The sequence below is a fragment of the Engystomops pustulosus genome, chromosome 9 (genome assembly GCF_040894005.1).
Source record: "Engystomops pustulosus chromosome 9, aEngPut4.maternal, whole genome shotgun sequence".
Classification (NCBI taxonomy): domain Eukaryota; kingdom Metazoa; phylum Chordata; class Amphibia; order Anura; family Leptodactylidae; genus Engystomops; species Engystomops pustulosus.
In genome coordinates, this window is record NC_092419.1 from 6,797,914 (window position 1) to 6,817,547 (window position 19,634).

At 45.5% G+C, this 19,634-nt stretch overlaps 1 protein-coding gene across 1 annotated transcript; it reads right to left on the reverse strand.

The window, feature by feature from the left end:
* Window positions 1–3,650: 3,650 nt before the first annotated feature.
* On the reverse strand, window positions 3,651–14,985 carry LOC140077496 (cytochrome P450 2G1-like). The gene is made up of 9 exons (XM_072124736.1): window positions 14,747–14,985; window positions 13,567–13,729; window positions 11,683–11,823; window positions 10,727–10,887; window positions 9,906–10,079; window positions 9,652–9,793; window positions 7,748–7,935; window positions 6,687–6,828; window positions 3,651–3,838 (listed from the first exon to the last, which is right to left on the reverse strand). Exons 1-9 carry the CDS (start codon window positions 14,912–14,914, stop codon window positions 3,651–3,653), a joined length of 1,467 nt encoding a protein of 488 aa, XP_071980837.1. The 5' UTR covers window positions 14,915–14,985.
* Between the last annotated feature and the right edge of the window lie 4,649 nt (window positions 14,986–19,634).

The window sequence follows — 19,634 nt, forward strand, 5'->3', positions numbered from 1 at the left end:
AATACTACAGACTGTGTCTAGGGTTTTATTCCTGGAGAGCTATTATTATTATTTTTTGTATTATGATTATTTATTAATAGAGCACCATTAATTCCATGGTGCTTTACAATCAGTAGGGGTTCACATACATTATATTAAAGGGAACCTGTCACCAGGGACCCATTACACCTGCAGTGCAAATCTGCCATTCTCCTTTTTATTAGCATTTGCATTACAATTTAATTGTGTGTTATAACTCACCTTGCACCCTGACAGAATCATCTGTGTAGTCCCAGGGGTTGGGCTGCAGACTCCCCAGCTCACCAGGCTGTGACCTCTGTGTGTAATGGGCTTCTTCAACCTGTCCTTAGTGAAAATGAGGTCCCTGGTGACAGGTTCCCTTTAAGACAAAAACTGGTGCAAGTACAAAATACAAAACTACAGTGATCAGGAGTGATGACAGATCTACACTCACCGGCCACTTTATTAGGTACACCTGTCCAACTGCTCGTTAACACTTAATTTCTAATCAGCCAATCACATGGCGGCAGCTCAGTGCATTTAGGCATGTAGACATGGTCAAGACAATCTCCTGCAGTTCTCCCGAGCATTAGTATAGGGAAGAAAGGTGATTTGTGGCCTTTGAACGTGGCATGGTTGTTGGTGCCAGAAGGGCTGGTCTGAGTATTTCAGAAACTGCTGATCTACTGGGATTTTCAGGCACAACCATCTCTAGGGTTTACAGAGAATGGTCCGAAAAAGAAAAAACATCCAGTGAGCGGCAGTTCTGTGGGCGGAAATGCCTTGTTGATGCCAGAGGTCAGAGGAGAATGGGCAGACTGGTTCAAGCTGATAGAAAGGCAACAGTGACTCAAATCGCCACCCGTTACAACCAAGGTAGGCAGAAGAGCATCTCTGAACGCACAGTACGTCCAACTTTGAGGCAGATGGGCTACAGCAGCAGAAGACCACACCGGGTGCCACTTCTTTCAGCTAAGAACAGGAAACTGAGGCTACAATTTGCACAAGCTCATCGAAATTGGACAGTAGAAGATTGGAAAAAAGTTGCCTGGTCTGATGAGTCTCGATTTCTGCTGCGACATTCGGATGGTAGGGTCAGAATTTGGCGTCAACAACATGAAAGCGCGGATCCATCCTGCCTTGTATCAGCGGCTCAGGCTGGTGGTGGTGGTGTCATGGATCCATCCTGCCTTGTATCAGCGGGTCAGGCTGGTGGTGCTGGTGTCATGGATCCATCCTGCCTTGTATCAGCGGCTCAGGCTGGTGGTGGTGGTGTCATGGATCCATCCTGCCTTGTATCAGCGGGTCAGGCTGGTGGTGCTGGTGTCATGGATCCATCCTGCCTTGTATCAGTGGGTCAGGCTGGTGGTGGTGGTGTCATGGATCCATCCTGCCTTGTATCAGCGGCTCAGGCTGGTGGTGGTGTCATGGATCCATCCTGCCTTGTATCAGCGGGTCAGGCTGGTGGTGGTGGTGTCATGGATCCATCCTGCCTTGTATCAGCGGGTCAGGCTGGTGGTGGTGGTGTCATGGATCCATCCTGCCTTGTATCAGCGGGTCAGGCTGGTGGTGGTGGTGTCATGGATCCATCCTGCCTTGTATCAGCGGCTCAGGCTGGTGGTGGTGGTGTCATGGTGTCTTTGGGCCCCTTGGTACAACGCCACAGCCTACCTGAGTATTGTTGCTGACCATGTCCATCCCTTTATGACCACAATGTACCCAACATCTGATGGCTACTTTCAGCAGGATAATGCGCCATGTCATAAAGCTGGAATCATCTCAGACTGGTTTCTTGAACATGACAATGCGGTCACTGGACACAAATGGCCTCCACAGTCACCAGATCTCAATCCAATAGAGCATCTTTGGGATGTGGTGGAACGGGAGATTCGCATCATGGATGTGCAGCCGACAAATCTGCGGCAACTGTGTGATGCCATCATGTCACTATGGAGCAAAATCTCTGAGGAGCTTCCAGCACCTTGTTGTATCTATGCCACGAAGAATTGAGGCAGTTCTGAAGGCAAAAGGGGGTCCAACCCGTTACTAGCATGGTGGACCTAATAAAGTGGCCGCTGAGTGTATAATGATAGCCATACACACAGATATTCTTGTGACATCACTCTTCTCCGGCCATCCGATACATTATCCTGGGGGACCTCCATATAGCTAATTAAAGTAAATTAGAGAAAGTTGCCAAAAGTTTTTATACTTTCCAGTTGTTCTTAAAACTTTTTGAAACTTTTAACCAGACCTTAATGTCATGAAAAAAATGCTGCAAACATTTTTATGGTATGAAGAAGTTATGGCCCTTAACCCCTTAACGATAGATGTATGTCACACATCAGTTGCGGGTGTTAACCCTTTGATTTGCATGGGCGCCACCATGGATCTGTTACTATGAAAGCCTCGGGTCTTTGTACAGCATCTGATAATTCATTACAATGTGCCAGGGACATGATCAGTAAAATCCATAGACACGGCCATAATGTAGTAAGGCAGTATATGGTAGGATCAATCAGGCATCCTAGGGTTAAAGTACCCTAGGGGTCTGAAAAATAGTAAAAAAAAAAAAACCTAAAAATTGAAATCACCCCCCTTTCCCTAGAACTGATATAAAAAAACGGTAAAAATCATAAACATGTTAGGTATCGTTGCATCTTAAAATGTCAGATCAAAATATAAGAACGGTTATTCCTCGCGTTTAACCCCGTAACGGAAAATAGCACCTAAATTCGAAAATGCCATTTTGCAAGACATAAAAAATGTAGTAGAAAGTGATCAAAATGGCGCACAGTCCTCAAAATGGTAGCATTGAAAATGTCATCTCATCTCGCAAAAAATGACTCCACCCCCAGCGCCGGGCACCGAAGTATGAAAAAGTAATTCGCATCAGAAGACGGCAAAATGAAGAATTTCTCTTTGTTCAGGAGGTTTTAATTTTTGTAAATGTATGAAAACATTATAAAACCCATATAAATGTGTTATATCTGTGATCCCACTGACCCACAGAATAAAGTAGACATGTCATTTTGGGCGCACAGTGAAATCCGTAAAATCCAAGCCCACAAGAATACGGCAAAAATTCTTTTTTTTCACCAATTTCACTGCATTTGGAATTTTTTTCCCGCTTCCCAGTACACGTCATGGAACATTCAATACCATCACTACGAAGTGCAATTGTTAGGCAGAAAACCATCACACAGCTCTGGACATGGAAAAATACAAAAAAAACTGATAGATTTTTAAAGGTGGGGAGTAAAAAATGGAAACGCAAAAACAAAAAAGGGTCATTGAGGGGTTAAACTGCTATGTACGAAAATTTGTAAAAAAAAATAGGCTTTGTTCCTTAAGCTTTTTCCGGCCTCATCATTAAGGGGTTTATACTAAATAAAACTCCGATGTGATGTCCCCGTTCTGATAGGATGAGACTACGCACAAACTCGGACGCTTTTCCGGCGCTTCTATTTTTCCGAATAGTTTTATGGCACAATTAGAAGAGCTAAACGCTGGTCTGGGGGGGAGGGGGGGGGGTTGTATTTCACCTTCTTGAATGAGGAGACGGTTTTATAGCTTTTTGTTCGGGTGCTAATTCATGAATCCATTGCGGAGGCTCCTGGACCCCAAAGCAAAGACAGAAACTAAATCCATCAGATGTCTCTCTGGACAAAGGACAGCTCATAGTCCATGGGGGAATTCAGGAATCCCGCCAGTCTCGGTACAACATCGCTCTCCTCTAATCCAGTCGGAGAAGTCAGTGTAAAGCTTTGCAGGATGGTGGTGAGAAAGAGAAAAAGCTCCATCCGGGCCAAAGCCTCTCCTGGACACATCCTCTTCCCTGGAAGGATTAGAAAATTGGGTTATAAAATCATATAAAAGCCAAACTGTGTCTCTCTGGAGGATACGGACCCTCAAAGGTGATCCGAGAAAATACATCAACAGGAAGAATGTTATAGAGCAGAAGGAGAGGAACAGAAGTTCTATCAAGTTGTGTGGGGAAAAGATTCAGCACAACTTGCAGTTTGTGGGGCAGATTTACTTACCCGGTCCTGTCGCGATCCAGCGGCGCGTTCTCAGTGGAGGATTCAGGTCTTCCGGTGATTCACTAAGGCAGTGCGCCCGATGTCCAGCAGGTGTCGCTGCTGCGCTGAAGTCCACCGGAGTTCACCAAGCCATGCCGGGTGCTAAAAAAAATACGGCTGTTTTTCTGAATCCGTCGGGTTTTCTGACGGCCATGCCCCCCGCTTTCCATCGCATGCAACCCGCCGCCGGAACGCGTGCGCCAAAATCCCGGGGCAATTCAAGGAAAATCGGCGCAAATCGAAAATATTTGGATAACGCAACGTAAAAGCGTGATTCGGGCCCTTAGTAAATGACCCCCTCTATGTTTAAAATGTCATGAAGGCGGGCCCACACGTGATGGACAGCGGATTGTATTGGATATTTATAGTTCTGTTTTTTTTTCTATAAATGGGGGCGAGATGTACAAAAATGAGCAAAAAAAACAACTTTTTTTGATCTTACCAATTAGCAGCAATGAATCAAAGAATGAAAATTGTACATGCCGAATTTGGAGGATGTGGGACAGAAACAGGGGAATTCAGGCCTCGTTCACACAAGTGTGTTTTGGGCCTCATGCACACAGACATGTTGCAGTGGCCAGCACGTGAGCACGTGAGGACATTACTTTCTACGGGCTCATACACGCGGCTGTTGATTCTATGGTCCCATTATTTTGTATGGGGCCACGTTGAGGACATATCACGGCCACATAAGAAGTCTATGGCACCCGGTCATGGTAACATTCGGGGCAGATTTACTTACCCGGTCCATTCACGATCCAGCGGCGCGCTCTCTGCGCTGGATTCGGGTCCGGCCGGGATTTATTAAGGCAGTTCCGCTGAAGTTCCACGGAACGCGCTGGAGTTCACCGAGCCGGGCTGAGTGAAGGTAAGTGCAAGCTCCGCGACACATTTTTTTTTTAAATGCGGCGGTTTTTCCGAATCCGTCGGGTTTTCGTTCGGCCACGCCCCCCGATTTCTGTCGCGTGCATGCCAGCGCCGATGCGCCACAATCCAATCACGTGCGCCAAAATCCCGGGGCAATTCAGGGGAAATCATATTCGGTAACAGGTCGGGAAAACACGAATCGGGCCCTTAGTAAATGACCCCCACGGTGTTTCACCGCACTGTGATCGGTGGCGCAGCTGCTCTGCCTTCAGTGTTGAGGGTTTCGGAGCACTTACTGCCTCGACCGTCTCCACCGGGCTGCCTGTTATGCCAGGATCCGGTCTGGTTCTAGACAAATTGGGGCCCTGGGCAAAACTTAAAGTGGGGCCCCAAAATAAAACAATTTTATGACAAGTCAGTAAGTGGCTCCCTTTAGTATGGTAAAACAAACTGTAATATGGAAGGCGATAAACAGATGATAGGGAGATGATGGGCAGCACAGTGGTTCCGTGGTTAGCACTACAGACTTGCAGCGCTGGTCATCAACCGCAAAGAGTTTGTATGTTTGTGTGGTTTTCCTCTGGGTCCTCTGGTTTTCTCCCACACTCCAAAAAATTACTGGTTGGTTGAATAGATTGTGAGCCCCATGGGGACAGGGACTGATTTGGAAAGCTGTGTGCAGCGCTGCGGAATATGTGTGCGCTATATAAAGAATTATTAATTATTATGATAGAAGATAAATATGAAAGATGATAGAGATTTCTAGATGCAGAATATAAAGTAGATGGATATGAGAGATAAATACAATAGAAGAGAAATAGAAGATTGATAAATAGAGAAAAAGCGAGATCTATAAATGTTCAGATTATAGGAGATAGATATATAGACAGGACATAGATGAGAAGCATCTTCACCCGGAATTCAACAGTCTGGTATTTCTGGATATTTCGCCGCGTTATTGACCAGAGCAATTTTTACAATTTTGGCGTTTAAAATTAAACTCGAAATAACAGCAAAAAAAATTAAAGTAACCCAAGAAACCACATATTTTCTGAGGGCAGACACTTGCCCCATTTTCAAAATTGCACTAAAGAGTTTATAGACAGAGGCGCCATCATGCAATTTTGATTCAAACTCAAACATTTTATAAAAACAGAAATTTTTTGATGGCAAAAAATGTGCTCCAAACAGAAAATATTTACCTAAATGTAATAGAGTTCACAATATCACTAAAACTGTAATAACTAGATATCTGCTTTTCAACTAGAAATTCCAATATCTGTGAGGAGCAGCAGCTCCTGTGTGCAGCAAATTCTCCCTGCAGCCTGAATCTGGAGGGGGCTATACTTCAGGGGGCTGCATCTCTGGCTCTGTGACACATAGAACCTCACTTCTTTTTTCCTATGAAAGAAGAGAGTCTCCTCTTTTATATAAATCCAAATTTGTGTTTCTAAGTGTCAGGAAAACGGAGATATTAACTGTTAATCTGCCGTTGGGAGTGATTTTTATATATAAAAATGGCACCTGATATTCTCACTTTAAACCTGAATATCTCTGGATCCAAAGCACCTAGAAACACAATTCAAGATTCATTTGAAAGAAGAGATTCCACTTTCAGAGGACCCTGGGCAATTGCCACCTTTGCCTACCCATAGCGCCGGCCCTGAGTTAGGGTTAGTATCCTGAGTAGTGAGTATCTGATATATGACATATATCTCCGCTCCTGGAAGTACCTACCTGCTGAGAACGCCATCATCGCATCGTTCCTCTTAAACTTCCCATTCTCATCCAAGAAATGGTTCGGATCAAACTTCCATGGAGAAGCAAATTGTTTGGGGTCTCGATGAACGGTGCAGAGTAAGGGGTAAATCTCTGTGCCCTGAGAAATAAAACAGATCTCTAATACCTGGGCTCAGTTCTATGTTGTGCTGAGTCATTTCCTACAAAAAATTCTATCCTGATCTTTGTAGGTTTTCCAGAAATTGCCACTGGTCCGATACTGTGGGTGGAATTTAAAGGGGTCGTCCACTTTCAGCAAATATCTGATATGGTTTGTGTAAGGAAAAATTATAAAATTTTCCAATATACTTTCTGTATCAATTCCTTACGGTTTTCTAGATCTCTGCTTGCTGTCCCACTGTAGAAAGCTTCTTTGTTGTGATGGACATGCAGGTACAAAGAAAATTTCTATAGAATGACAGCAAGCAGAGATCTAGAAAACTATAAGGAATTGATACAGAAAATATATTGGAAAATTGTAAAATTTTTCCTCCCACAAACCATATAAAATATTTGCTGAAAGTGGACAATCCCTTTAACAACGTGTCTTAGGTTCCGCCGGTCTCTAGCTGGAAAACGCTGGTGATTTGTTGCACCGGATTTATCACTGTGACAATGAATTCTGGTGCAGTATAAGACTGTCGGTTCCTACTTGAGGCCTACATATTGTGCGCCACAATTTTTGGCACACGGAGGGTTCCCTGCAAGCCACGCCCCTTTCTTGCCACGCCCAATTGCTGAAGGTCACGCCCCCCTTAGTGGGACAAGTTGGAAAAGTGCCAAAAAAGGGTCAAAAAGCTTTGATATCTGTGGCACATGGCACTTTTTTTTTTTTTGGTGCAGTACCACCAGAATTCTGGCGCATGTGCGTTACTAAATTTCCCCCTGAATGTAAACATTGTAACTTTCTAGGGAATATTTTTACCAGTATGGCAGCTGGGCTTCCCTTTACCTGAAGGACTCTCTCAGGATTTATCTAAGATGACAAAGGCTAAAGAGCGTTTCCACTTATTCCTTACCTTCGGTATCTCATAACCTCTAAATTGGACATCTCTGGTTACCATATGTGGCACGTTCAAAGGGGCAACATCACAAAACCTCTGGATCTCGTTGATCACTGCCTGGGTGTAAGGCATGTGCAGCCGGTCATCATAATTAGGCTCTCGATCTCGTCCGATCACGTGATCGATCTCTTTATGGAGTTTAGCTGTAAATAAAGGTTTCAAACTTTATAGACATTGTAAAGAGACAACATCAATATGTCTTTAATCGCGACAATGGATAAAGGTGTGGCCTTCCTTACTTATTATCGTGGCTGGACGTGTTCGTATATATTTGTGACACGTTGAGGAGCTTCTCACAATATACTATTGGAAAGTCATACTATATGTGTGTCTGGCTACCAAGTGGTTGGTCTTATGTAGAGTAGTATAGGCCTTTTTAGGGCTAATTCTTTCATGGCCCATAACTTTGATAAATTTTATTTCCCCCAATATTCAAATCTCCTAAAGAGACTACGAGGTTGTGGAGTAGCCGGAGCTGAGGCTACACGGCGCGGCTACTCTATGCCCCATTAGCCTCTTGCGTTCCGCCTACCAATGCATCTTCATTGCATGGCTCAGTGGCTCCAGCTTCAAAGCCGAGACTGCGCAGCCAGCGGCAGGGCCGGCTCCAGGTTTTAGTGGGCCCCTGGGCGACAGAGCCTTAGTGGGCCCCTTTGGGGGCCGCCCTCCAGTGGCCACACTGCCCCCCCTCCGCCCGCGGACACACTGACCACCCCCCCTTCCACCTGCGGACACACTGAACCCCCCCTCCGGACACACTGAACCCCCCCTGCTGACACAATGACCCCCCCTGCTGACACACTGACCCCCTCCCTCCCCCCCCTGATGACACACTGATCCCCTCCCCCCTCTCCCTGCAGACACACTGACCCCCTCTCCCTGCAGACACACTGACCCCCCCCCCCCCCTCCGGGAAAGAAAAAAGAATTCACCTTTCCTGGTTCCCCGGGAGCAGCGCCTGCAGCTGTCTTCGGCCTGGGCCTCCCGTACGCGCCGGCTCTGAAGCCGGCACACGTGATCCGATGACGTCATCATGTGTGCCGGCTTCAGAGCCGTTGCATACCCTGCGGAGCGCTGCATCGTGGGAATCGGGACAGGTGAGATTTAGATTCTGCCTCTATGCTGCGCTCCCGACCGGCGCAGCATAGAGGCAGAAGAGTGATCGATCCGGATGGTCTTATAGCGACACTGGTACAATTGATCCGGGGGCCCGAGTGGGCCCCTCCAGTACCCCGTGGCCCCGGCACTTGCCCGGGTTGGCCGGGTGCTGGCGCCGGGCCTGGCCAGTGGCCTGCGCATGTGCAGAACCCAGCTTGACCGACGAGAGAGCTCAGCTATCAGGAGCTGCGCGCTGAAGATGCATTGGTAGGCGGAACCCAAGAAGCTACTGGGACATGGAGTAGCCGGAGCTGAGGCTACAACAGTGCAGCTGCTCCACGCCGCAGTAGCCTCTTGCGTTCCACCTACCAATGCATCTTCAGCGCTCAGATCCTGGTAGCTGCACGCACCTGTCTGTGAAGCTGGGTTCTGCACATGCTCAGAACCCAGCTTCGTAGACGAGTGCGCGCTGAAGATGCATTGGTATGTGGAACGCAAGAGGCTACTGGGACGTGGAATAGTCGCACCGTGTAGCCTCAGCTCCGGCTACTCCACGCCCCAGTAGCCTCTTTAGGAAATTTGAATATTGGGGGAATTAAAATTTTAAAAAGTTCTGGTCCACGAAAGAATTACCCCTAAAAAGGGCAACACTGCTCTACATTAGAGGAACCTGACACCGGATCTACCTGGTGGTAGGTTTCCTTTAAATCTGCCCCAGTCTGCTGCAACAATTGGTGCAAGTGATTCCACCAATCACTTACCCTGTATTTCAGGATATTTCAGTAAGGTAAGTAGTCCATATTTCAGGGTGGTGCTGACTATTTCTGATCCGACTATCAACAGGTTGTGGGTTACTATCAGGAGGTTCTTTAAATGGAATTCTGTATCGGGATCGTTCTTCTCCTGTGGATAAATCAATGGGAAACATTGGGATCTTTACAGGTAGAGAATAGCAGAGACTTTACGGCTTTCTCGCTCACGAAACGCGGCTTCATCTTCTGTACGTATAAAATACCTCTTCCATCTTGATGAGGAAGCTGTCAATGAAATGTCGGGGAGCGCTGGGATCCAGGGACTCCTGACTGGCCTTTACCATCTCATGGATAAACTCGATCATCTCATCTAAAAGCTGAGTTATCCTCTGGTGAGGTCCAGGAAAGTGCTTGGTAAGAGGGAGAACGCTCAGCAGCTGTAGAGTTATGATACCAAAAAAAAAAAATAATTAGGAGACTAATTCCTTGTAGCGTAGACTTAAATCTACTACCAGAATCAAAGGATGTAAACCAAGCACACCTACATGCTGGTGCGTGGCCCCATTGGCAGGATCCACTCATATTTTAGCTCCTTATGACCTGGTTTTGACAAAAATGGATTTTAAAAAAATTATGCAAATTAGCCTGAGGGGCTCTGAGCTGCATAGCTGTGTCTGAAGCCCCTCAAGGTCATTTGCATATTTTTTTTCCCCAGACCTGGAAAAACACTTCCCTGGAGCTAAGGGCCAAAATTCTCCAGTTTGGCTACTGAGCAAAAGTGACTGACAACCACATAAGCAAAGCAGCCAATAACAGAGACCTGGGTACCCCTAGTTGTCATCTGCAGCCCATAACTGGAGATCCTACATCCGACATTTCCAGGCAACTCCAACCTATTCCTCATAAAGATACAAGACTAAAAGAAACATTCCCAGTCCCCCTCTCCTTTCCTTCTGGCAAGTTTTCCAGGATGGAATAACCCAACAAATCCCCCAAACTACAATGAGGATCAATCATCTGGTGGAGAGCGGAGATGGAGCCTCCAAAGCAGAAGGGAATCCACTGCAGAAAAGACTCTAGTTACCTGTGCCCAGGTAGAACCTGTAAAATGTAAAGATTCATTCATAATTCTGAGAAGTTTGGTAAATCTCTCATCCTCGTACTCAAAACGTTCTCCGAATACCATGGAACAAAGAACGTTAGAGAAAGCGTCCATGAGCTTCTTAGTGGGATCTACAGGACGACCTAAAAGAAAGTGCGACATCTCAATGACACTGTTCACGCATTTTCAGCTAATGAAGGGCATCTAACACCAGGATGAAGCACTGTACACCAAGCACACTGACATACTGGTGTGTGCCCCCTCTGGCAGCATCCTCTCTTCTTTCAGATTCTTGTGCCCTTGTTTGTTAATTGAGCCTGGAGCCCCTCAGGCTCATTTGGATAATTTTTAAAGCTTTTTTTCTTAAAAACCAGGACATAAGAAGCTGAAATAAGAGCGGATCCTGCCAGAGAGGGCGCGCACCAGAATGTCAGTGTGCTGGGTTTACAATCCGTCATCCTGGTGGTAGATTTCCTTTAAATTCCAGAATGAAACTGGACATCCGATGGAACGTCTGTCATGATTTATCAAGTCTGTAGCCCAGTATGACTATGAGAAATGGAGCTGCTCCGTCTAAATGGAAGGATTGCCAAGGATGAGACTCAATCACATAGTGATGGCTGTGCATGCACCTTGTATGGTGCCACATAGTCCTTATGGATCCACATCCATGGAAGGCATCATATTCTCACTTAAAAGTATTGTAGGTGTCAGACACATATCATTATATTGGGGCTCATTTACTAAGGATCCGAATCATGCATTTTCGTTGGGTTTCCTGAATATTTCCGATTTGCGCCGAATTGCCCCGGGATTTTGGTGCACGTGATCGGATTGTGGCGCACCGGCGCTGGCCGGAGAACGCGCCACTGGATTGTGACAGGACCGGGTAAGTAAATGTGCCCCATTGTCCTAAACTCTTCTGTACCCTGTCTTACCATTAAGCTTTCTAAATTCCTCCACAACACATTGGGCTTCCTTTCGGATCTTCCACTCACTGCTTTTCTTCCCGAATCCAAAATTCTTCATTGTAAAGTTTCTCAAAATATTCCACTGCTTCCCGTTATTCAGAATAAATCCTACAAAATTCGGACAAAGTTGTCTCATTACTAATTGGATTGGTGTTGGCGGATTCTATGGCTCCAGATTGTGATCTGTAGATTGTAATTGGAGGATAGAGAAACACGGAGCTGAAATACGGTTATTACGGATTTCCGTATCCTCGATCCAAACTCCATGTAACAATCGGCTTTATTGGCTTTGTCCTTCAATGTCCACACTGACTTGGGGATCTCCATTGCAACCATTGCAAACGCCTAAAGATTCTGTATCCACCATAACCCTGACAGAGCTGAGTGGACCCAAACTTTGAGTTCAGCCAATCCAGGAAATCTGACACCCCTTTCTAACTAGCTGGGATTGTTTAGGGGGGGGGGGGCCCTGGTCATTCACAGACATGGCTATTAGGGGCGTCAAATTTCCTGGATTGGCTGCACGTCCCACCAATCCGGACCCGAACTTAAAAAGTAATCCCGCTCATATCTACTCACGGCCTTAGCAGGGCACATTGACCTTATAAATAATCATAAATTGGGTTTATATTGAAGGATCAGAAAGCAAAACCCTTGCAGGATAGAATGGAGAACCCAGCAATGGAGAAAAAATAAGAGGAGGAGCATCTCCATAATATGTTGTCACCCATTAGGATCCACAACTGCATCAGAAAACCTCAATGTGGGAATGGAGCCGGACACAGAGGTTATGTGTTTGGTAACACTTAGGCTACATTCACCCACATGTATGGGGGGCGTATATATACGGCCGATATATGCCCCCCTATACACTTCTATGGGCTCACGTACCGCTCCATAGACCGTAGAAAGATAGGACATATCCTATCTTTCTATGTAATATGGCGCCAGGCCCCGTATGTTCCTATGGAGAGGGGCGGTGGTGAGCAGCGCTCCTCTCCGCAGCGCCGATGTATGCGGGTGGGTATGGTGGGCATACATCGTGTGCATGTAGCCTTAGATTTCTAACTCAATTTACCAGAGCTAATTCCCCATTAAAATGTAGAAAAATTAAGCGATTCTTGTGTATATCACAATACTACTGGTGGGGTATACCCTAGTCAAGGGGGTGTACTTTGGCCTAGGCCATGTTGTACTCTGGGGTATAGTCTGTGCTGGGGGTATAATCTGGGCTAGGCCACGTTATATTCTGCGGTATAATATGGGCTAGGCCACTTTAATCTGGGCTGGGGGTGTACTGTGGCCCGTTACACCGGCATGAGGGAAGTTAATGAATCTTAATGAATTCATCCCGGTGTCTCTTGACTTTGGTCCTGGTGTGGATGACTACTGGTCTATTCTAAGATTCATTATGTCTTTCTCTACCAGTCTTCTGGTGATAAGGCACATAAATCGCTCCCTCCCCTTTAGGTGGAGGAGGTGGGAAGCGGCCAAGGAGCAGAAATGGGCCAAAAACCAATGGAGACTATAGCAGAAATCCCTGCCAGTTCAGACCCGTTCTTAGGTCCAATCTCAATCCCCCCCCCCCTCAGTAGATTTGGGCGTCAGACCATTGGCAGGAGGAAGTTTCCATCCCAGTCCTAATGAATTTCCCTCTCTGGACTTTGGTCCTTGTGTAGATGAATGCTGGTCCCCTGAGGCCCCTGAGGCCTATGTGTGATGTGGTAGTTTGGTCTTGTGATGGAGCAACTAAACTCAGTTGTGCCATGAGTTACTGCACAAAGGTTTCTCAGTAATAAGGTCGGAGTATTAGTCAATATGTGATGAGAAGTGACAAAGTTTTATCCTTACCATAACCCTGGGTAAATCTCTCCAGTACAGGTATGGGACCTCTGCCACCAAATTCATCCCTTCGATCAACAAGAGCTTCCTTTACAGTCTCATATCCACAGAGAACAACCGCTGGTTTAGAGCCCAAGTAAAGGGTATATACTGATCCATACTGATCCCAAAGCTGAAAAAAGCATAAAGATCTACATTTTTCTTCAATAAAAAACATTTTTTAGAGGTTATTAGAATTTTCGTGCAATCTATAAAGGTGGGCTCAGGGAGTAAGAGTCTCCTTATAGAGACTTTGCCATTTAAGGCCGCCTTACAGGCGTGTGGAGACTTATAGGCATTGATGCTCCACTAGGGCATTCTGGGGAATATGTAAATAAGTTTTTCAGGATTGGGACAAGGAAAACTAAGCCTATTTTTCTACCCTCTGACCTGAGTCAAAAACTCTCCCGCAGCTAAACATTGAACTGAAGAGATACAACCACATTGACACAGCGCTGTCAACGGTTGGGAATCTGTTCCTTCTGGAATAGTTATACTAGTTTGGCTTTAATCTGACATAATAATAATAATTCTTTATTTCTATAGCGCACACAGATTGTGCAGCGCTGCACAGAGCTTACCAAATCAGTCCCTGTCCCCAATGGGACTCACAATCTAATCAATCAACCAGTATGTTTTGGAGTGTGGGAGGAAACCGGAGGACCCGTAGGAAACCCATGCAAACACAGAGAGAACATACAAACTCTTTGCAGATATTGACCCTGGTACTTGAACTCAGGACTCCAGCGCTGTACGGCTGTAATGCTCATTTCACTAGGCTTCCTGAAAGTCATGCTTGATGATAAATGGGGCTGCCTTACAAGAGGCGGGGTTTTCATTGTCCCATCCTAGAAAACTTATTTGCATATTATCTATAAAGAAAGTAATTTTTTTGATGCTTGAGGGTCTTGGCTCTGACTACCTGGATCATGATTCCCCCTGTGCTTAGCCTTCTCTTAGGCCCATAGAACAATGTACGTAGTAATAACATTCCTGAATGTATCGGGTGTTTTGTAGACAACAGTAAAACTTATTGGAATGTAACTTGTCAACTAGTTTGACACCGATTACAAATTATCAATTTTAGGTTCAATTTTAATTATGCAATAAATGTTCTTCCTGTAAATAGGTTAATCTAGAATTGTCAGACCTTGAAGAGTGATGGCACCAGCGCCCCCCTCTGGATGTGCAGCAGAGACCCGATCAGGGGCAGGGGAGTGGGTCCTGGAGGAAGGTGACATCTTCTGCTTGTTGTATTCCGGGTCATGAAGATGAAGATGCAAATAAGAGCCAGGATCGCCGTCCATGTAAAGTCCATGGTCCAATACTATGACTAAGGGGAAGCTTCTACGAGGATCAGGTGCTCTTAAATTTCTATTTTCGGATCCAAATCCTAAAAATATATAAATATACATTAGTTTCAATTACAGGGTCTGGGATATTGACCAATAGATCATCAAACAGACACATATTTAAGGCCTTGTTCATGTGTCTAATATATAAAGCTGAGTGTATCAATATGTATATGTCCACTAAAGTAATCCACACTGCAGCCTCCTGACCTTCTACAGGTCAGTTATAGGAGCTCTGAGCTCTGATTGGTTGCTATAGGCAATGAAGGACATTCATTGGGGCAGATTTACTTACCCGGTCCATTCGCGATCCAGCTGCGCGTTCTCTGCAGAGGATTCGGGTTCTGCCTGGATTCACTAAGGCAGTTCCTCTGACGTCCACCAGGTGTCGCTGCTGCGCTGAAGTTCATCGGAATGCACTAAAGTTCACCGTCCTATTGTGGGTGCAGGTAAGCACGTGTCAAGCAACACTTTTTTTATTTTAAATGCGGTGGTTTTTCCGAATCCGTCGGGTTTTCATACGGCCACGCCCCCCGATTTCTGTTGCGTGCATGCCGGCGCCGATGCTCCACAATCCGATCGCGTGCGCCAAAATCCTGGGGCAATACGGGAAAGTCGTCGCAAATCGGAAATTTTCGGATAACCCATCAGAAAAATGCGATTCGGGCCCTTAGTAAATGACTCCCATAGTATAAGATTGTGTGTGAGTCAATATGCTTTCAATTGCGATGCTTAGCCAACATTGTTGTAGAGGCATAAAATCATCTCTGATACTCCAGTCATATCCTTGCCATACGCAAAGCCAACGTTGTTGTTATAGCGATATTAGAACATTTCTGAAACTTCAGTCACATTCAGAGCTGCAGTCTTATGCTTGCCATATGCATAGCCAACACTGTTGTACAGGCATTAAATCATCTCTGATACTCCAGTCACATCCTTGCCATATGCTTAGCCAACATTGTTGTTGTAGAGATATTAGATAATTTCTGATACTCCAGTCCCATTCAGAGCTGCAGTCTTATCAATACCAGTATATCATCTCTCATACACCAGTCACATCTAGAGCAGCAATCTTATATCTTCCATGAGATCATCAAAGTTTATACTGTTGAAAAAAGACACATGTCCATCAAGTTCAACCAAGGAAGGGAAGGGATTGGATGAGGAAGAGATTTATGGGAAAAAATCTATATAACATAAACACCAATGTTATTTAGGTGTAAAAAGGCTCGTCTTGGCTCGTCTTGAAGCTCTCTGCTGTCCCTGTTGTGCTCTGCTCCTGAGCTCTCTGCTGTCCCTGCTGTGACCAGCGCCTGAGCTCTCTGCTGTCCCTGCTGTGACCTGCACCTGAGCTCTCTGCTGTCACTGTTGTGCTCTGCTCCTTAGCTCTCTGCTATCCCTGCTGTGACCAGCGCCTGAGCTCTCTGCTGTCCCTGCTGTGACCTGCACCTGAGCTCTCTGCTGTCCCCTCTGTGCTCTGCTCCTGAGCTCTCTGCTGTCCCTGCTGTGTCCAGCGCCTGAGCTCTCTGCTGTCCCTGCTGTGACCAGCGCCTGAGCTCTCTGCTGTCCCTGCTGTGACCTGCGCCTGAGCTCTCTGCTGTCCCTGCTGTGACCAGCGCCTGAGCTCTCTGCTGTCCCTACTGTGACCTGCGCCTGAGCTCTCTGCTGTCCCTGCTGTGACCAGCGCCTGAGCTCTCTGCTGTCCCTGCTGTGACCAGCGCCTGAGCTCTCTGCTGTCCCTGCTGTGACCTGCACCTGAGCTCTCTGCTGTCCCTACTGTGACCTGTGCCTGAGCGAGGCTATTCCACAGATTGACAGTTCTCATAGTAAAAAATCCCTTTTGCTTCTGGTGATCAAACCTTGTTTTCTCCAGACAGAGACAGTGCCCCTTATTTTTTGTATGAACCATTCATATTTTTATATAAAATAAACATGTCCCCTCATAGTCGTCTCTTTTCCTGACTAACTACATCTAGTTGTCTTAATCTTTCCTCATAACTAAGACCCTCCATACCCCTTATCATTTTTATGGCTCTATGTTGAACCCTCTCCAGCTCCAGGGCCTCCTTTTTATGGACCGGTGCCCAGAACTGGACAGCATATTCCAGGTGAGGCCGGACCAATGCCTTGTATAGTGGTAATATTACATCCCTATCACGAGAGTCCAGACCTCTGATACATAACAAGATCTTTCTGGCTTTAGAGGCAGCTGATTGGCATTGTGCTGTTATTTAGTTTATGATCTACTAGTCACCCTGATCCTTCTCAACAGGGGACTCTCCCAGATTTACTCCCCCAAGGACATATGTTGCCTGTGGATTATAAGCCCCCAGAGTAGATGATCTGACTCCAGTAACACCCAGAACGTCCATCATCTATCTATTGTTATATAATTTCTGATACTCCAGTCACTTTGAGAGCTGCAATCATCTATCTACAGTTATCGTTAATTTGGCCACAGACAGTAAACAGAACACAATACTGTAACCTATGTGTTTCCCGGCTGGATAAGTAGTAACACATAAAACCTAATGGAGCTAAAACAGAAACAAGTCTAAAAGCAAAAATGAGTAAAATATATATAAAAAAAAAGCCTCCTAATGTCCACAATCCAAAGTAGAAACAAAAGAGATCCTTGAATAGACACAGACACACTATACCTTGTGCGCACCTCAGGCTGGAACTGGAACTCCCCAATGAATCGTATGTGCACCCAGCACCTTGTGCCTCCGGAGACAGAGCCTATCCAAGATAAGGGCGGGGTTCCACTGTGTGATCTTCTGTGGTTAGAGAGGAAAGGATAACAAATAGTAAAATATGCCAGCAATTCAGAGAGAGTTTTAGAAACTGTTTTATACTCACTTTCCAAAGGTAAAGTAGGAATCATCAAGATTAAAAAGTCCATCTCTGGCCCAAAAGGAACACTAACCCATCATTACATCACTACTGACAATAGATGATGTCACAGCTTATCTCCTCCCCCTCCCTGTACAATGACCTCTATATAGATAACACTGACCCATCATTACATCACTACTGACAATAGATGATGTCACAGCTTATCTCCTCCCCCTCCCTGTACAATGACCTCTATATAGATAACACTGACCCATCATTACATCACTACTGACAATAGATGATGTCACAGCTTATCTCCCCCCTTCCCTGTACAATGACCTCTATATAGATAACACTGACCCATCATTACATCACTACTGACAATAGATGATGTCACAGCTTATCTCCTCCCCCTCCCTGTACAATGACCTCTATATAGATAACACTGACCCATCATTACATCACTACTGACAATAGATGATGTCACAGCTTATCTCCTCCTCCTCCCTGTACAATGACCTCTATATAGATAACACTGACCCATCATTACATCACTACTGACAATAGATGATGTCACAGCTTATCTCCTCCTCCCTGTACAATGACCTCTATATAGATAACACTGACCCATCATTACATCACTACTGACAATAGATGATGTCACAGCTTATCTCCTCCTCCTCCCTGTACAATGACCTCTATATAGATGACAATGACCCATCATTACATCACTACTGACAATAGATGATGTCACAGCTTATCTCCTCCCCCTCCCTGTACAATGACCTCTATATAGATAACACTGACCCCTCATTACATCACTACTGACAATGCATGATGTCACAGCTTATCTCCTCCTCCTCCCTGTACAATGACCTCTATATAGATAACACTGACCCATCATTACATCACTACTGACAATAGATGATGTCACAGCTTATCTCCTCCTCCCTGTACAATGACCTCTATATAGATAACACTGACCCATCATTACATCACTACTGACAATAGATGATGTCACAGCTTATCTCCTCCCCCTCCCTGTACAATGACCTCTATATAGATAACACTGACCCATCATTACATCACTACTGACAATAGATGATGTCACAGCTTATCTCCTCCTCCTCCCTGTACAATGACCTCTATATAGATGACAATGACCCATCATTACATCACTACTGACAATAGATGATGTCACAGCTTATCTCCTCCCCCTCCCTGTACAATGACCTCTATATAGATAACACTGACCCATCATTACATCACTACTGACAATAGATGATGTCACAGCTTATCTCCTCCTCCCTGTACAATGACCTCTATATAGAGAACACTGACCCATCATTACATCACTACTGTGATCCCCCTCATCCACCAGCCTGGCAAACTTATTGGGGTGCACCAGATCAGGACTAGACTCTCTACAACTCTTCCCTCTACCCCGCCTTCTACACGTTACCCATCTAGCTGCCCCCTCATTCTGCACCTCCATACTTCCCTCCCCACACCCATCTTCCCCAGAGAGTTTGTGCTCCAGGAGCAGCAAACTTCGTTCCATATTATCAATTGCCCGCAGCCTTGAAACTTGCTCATTTAGATCCAGAATCTGGGCTTCCAGATGAGCAATTTTCACACACCCCACACAGCAGTATTCCCCCTCGAACGGCTGTTCAAGGAAAGCATACATGGCACAGGATGTACACCGTGTAGCAATTCCACTTATGGAGTCCATTATTCTAATGGGGATTACAATATAGATATGCACAGAAAGAATTTACAGTCAAAGTAACACAAAACACAGCAGTTACCTGCTAAAGCCCCTCAAACTTAAGTCCCTTAAAC

Coding starts and splice junctions, on each gene's coding strand:
- LOC140077496 (XM_072124736.1), bottom strand. CDS start 14,914: ATGGACTTTACATGGACGGCGATCCTGGCTCTTATTTGCATCTTCATC. Junction 6,829..7,747: donor GAGGTTATGAGATACCGAAG/GTAAGGAATAAG, acceptor TTTATTTCTCAG/GGCACAGAGATTTACCCCTT. Junction 3,839..6,686: donor GATGATGGCGTTCTCAGCAG/GTAGGTACTTCC, acceptor TAATCCTTCCAG/GGAAGAGGATGTGTCCAGGA.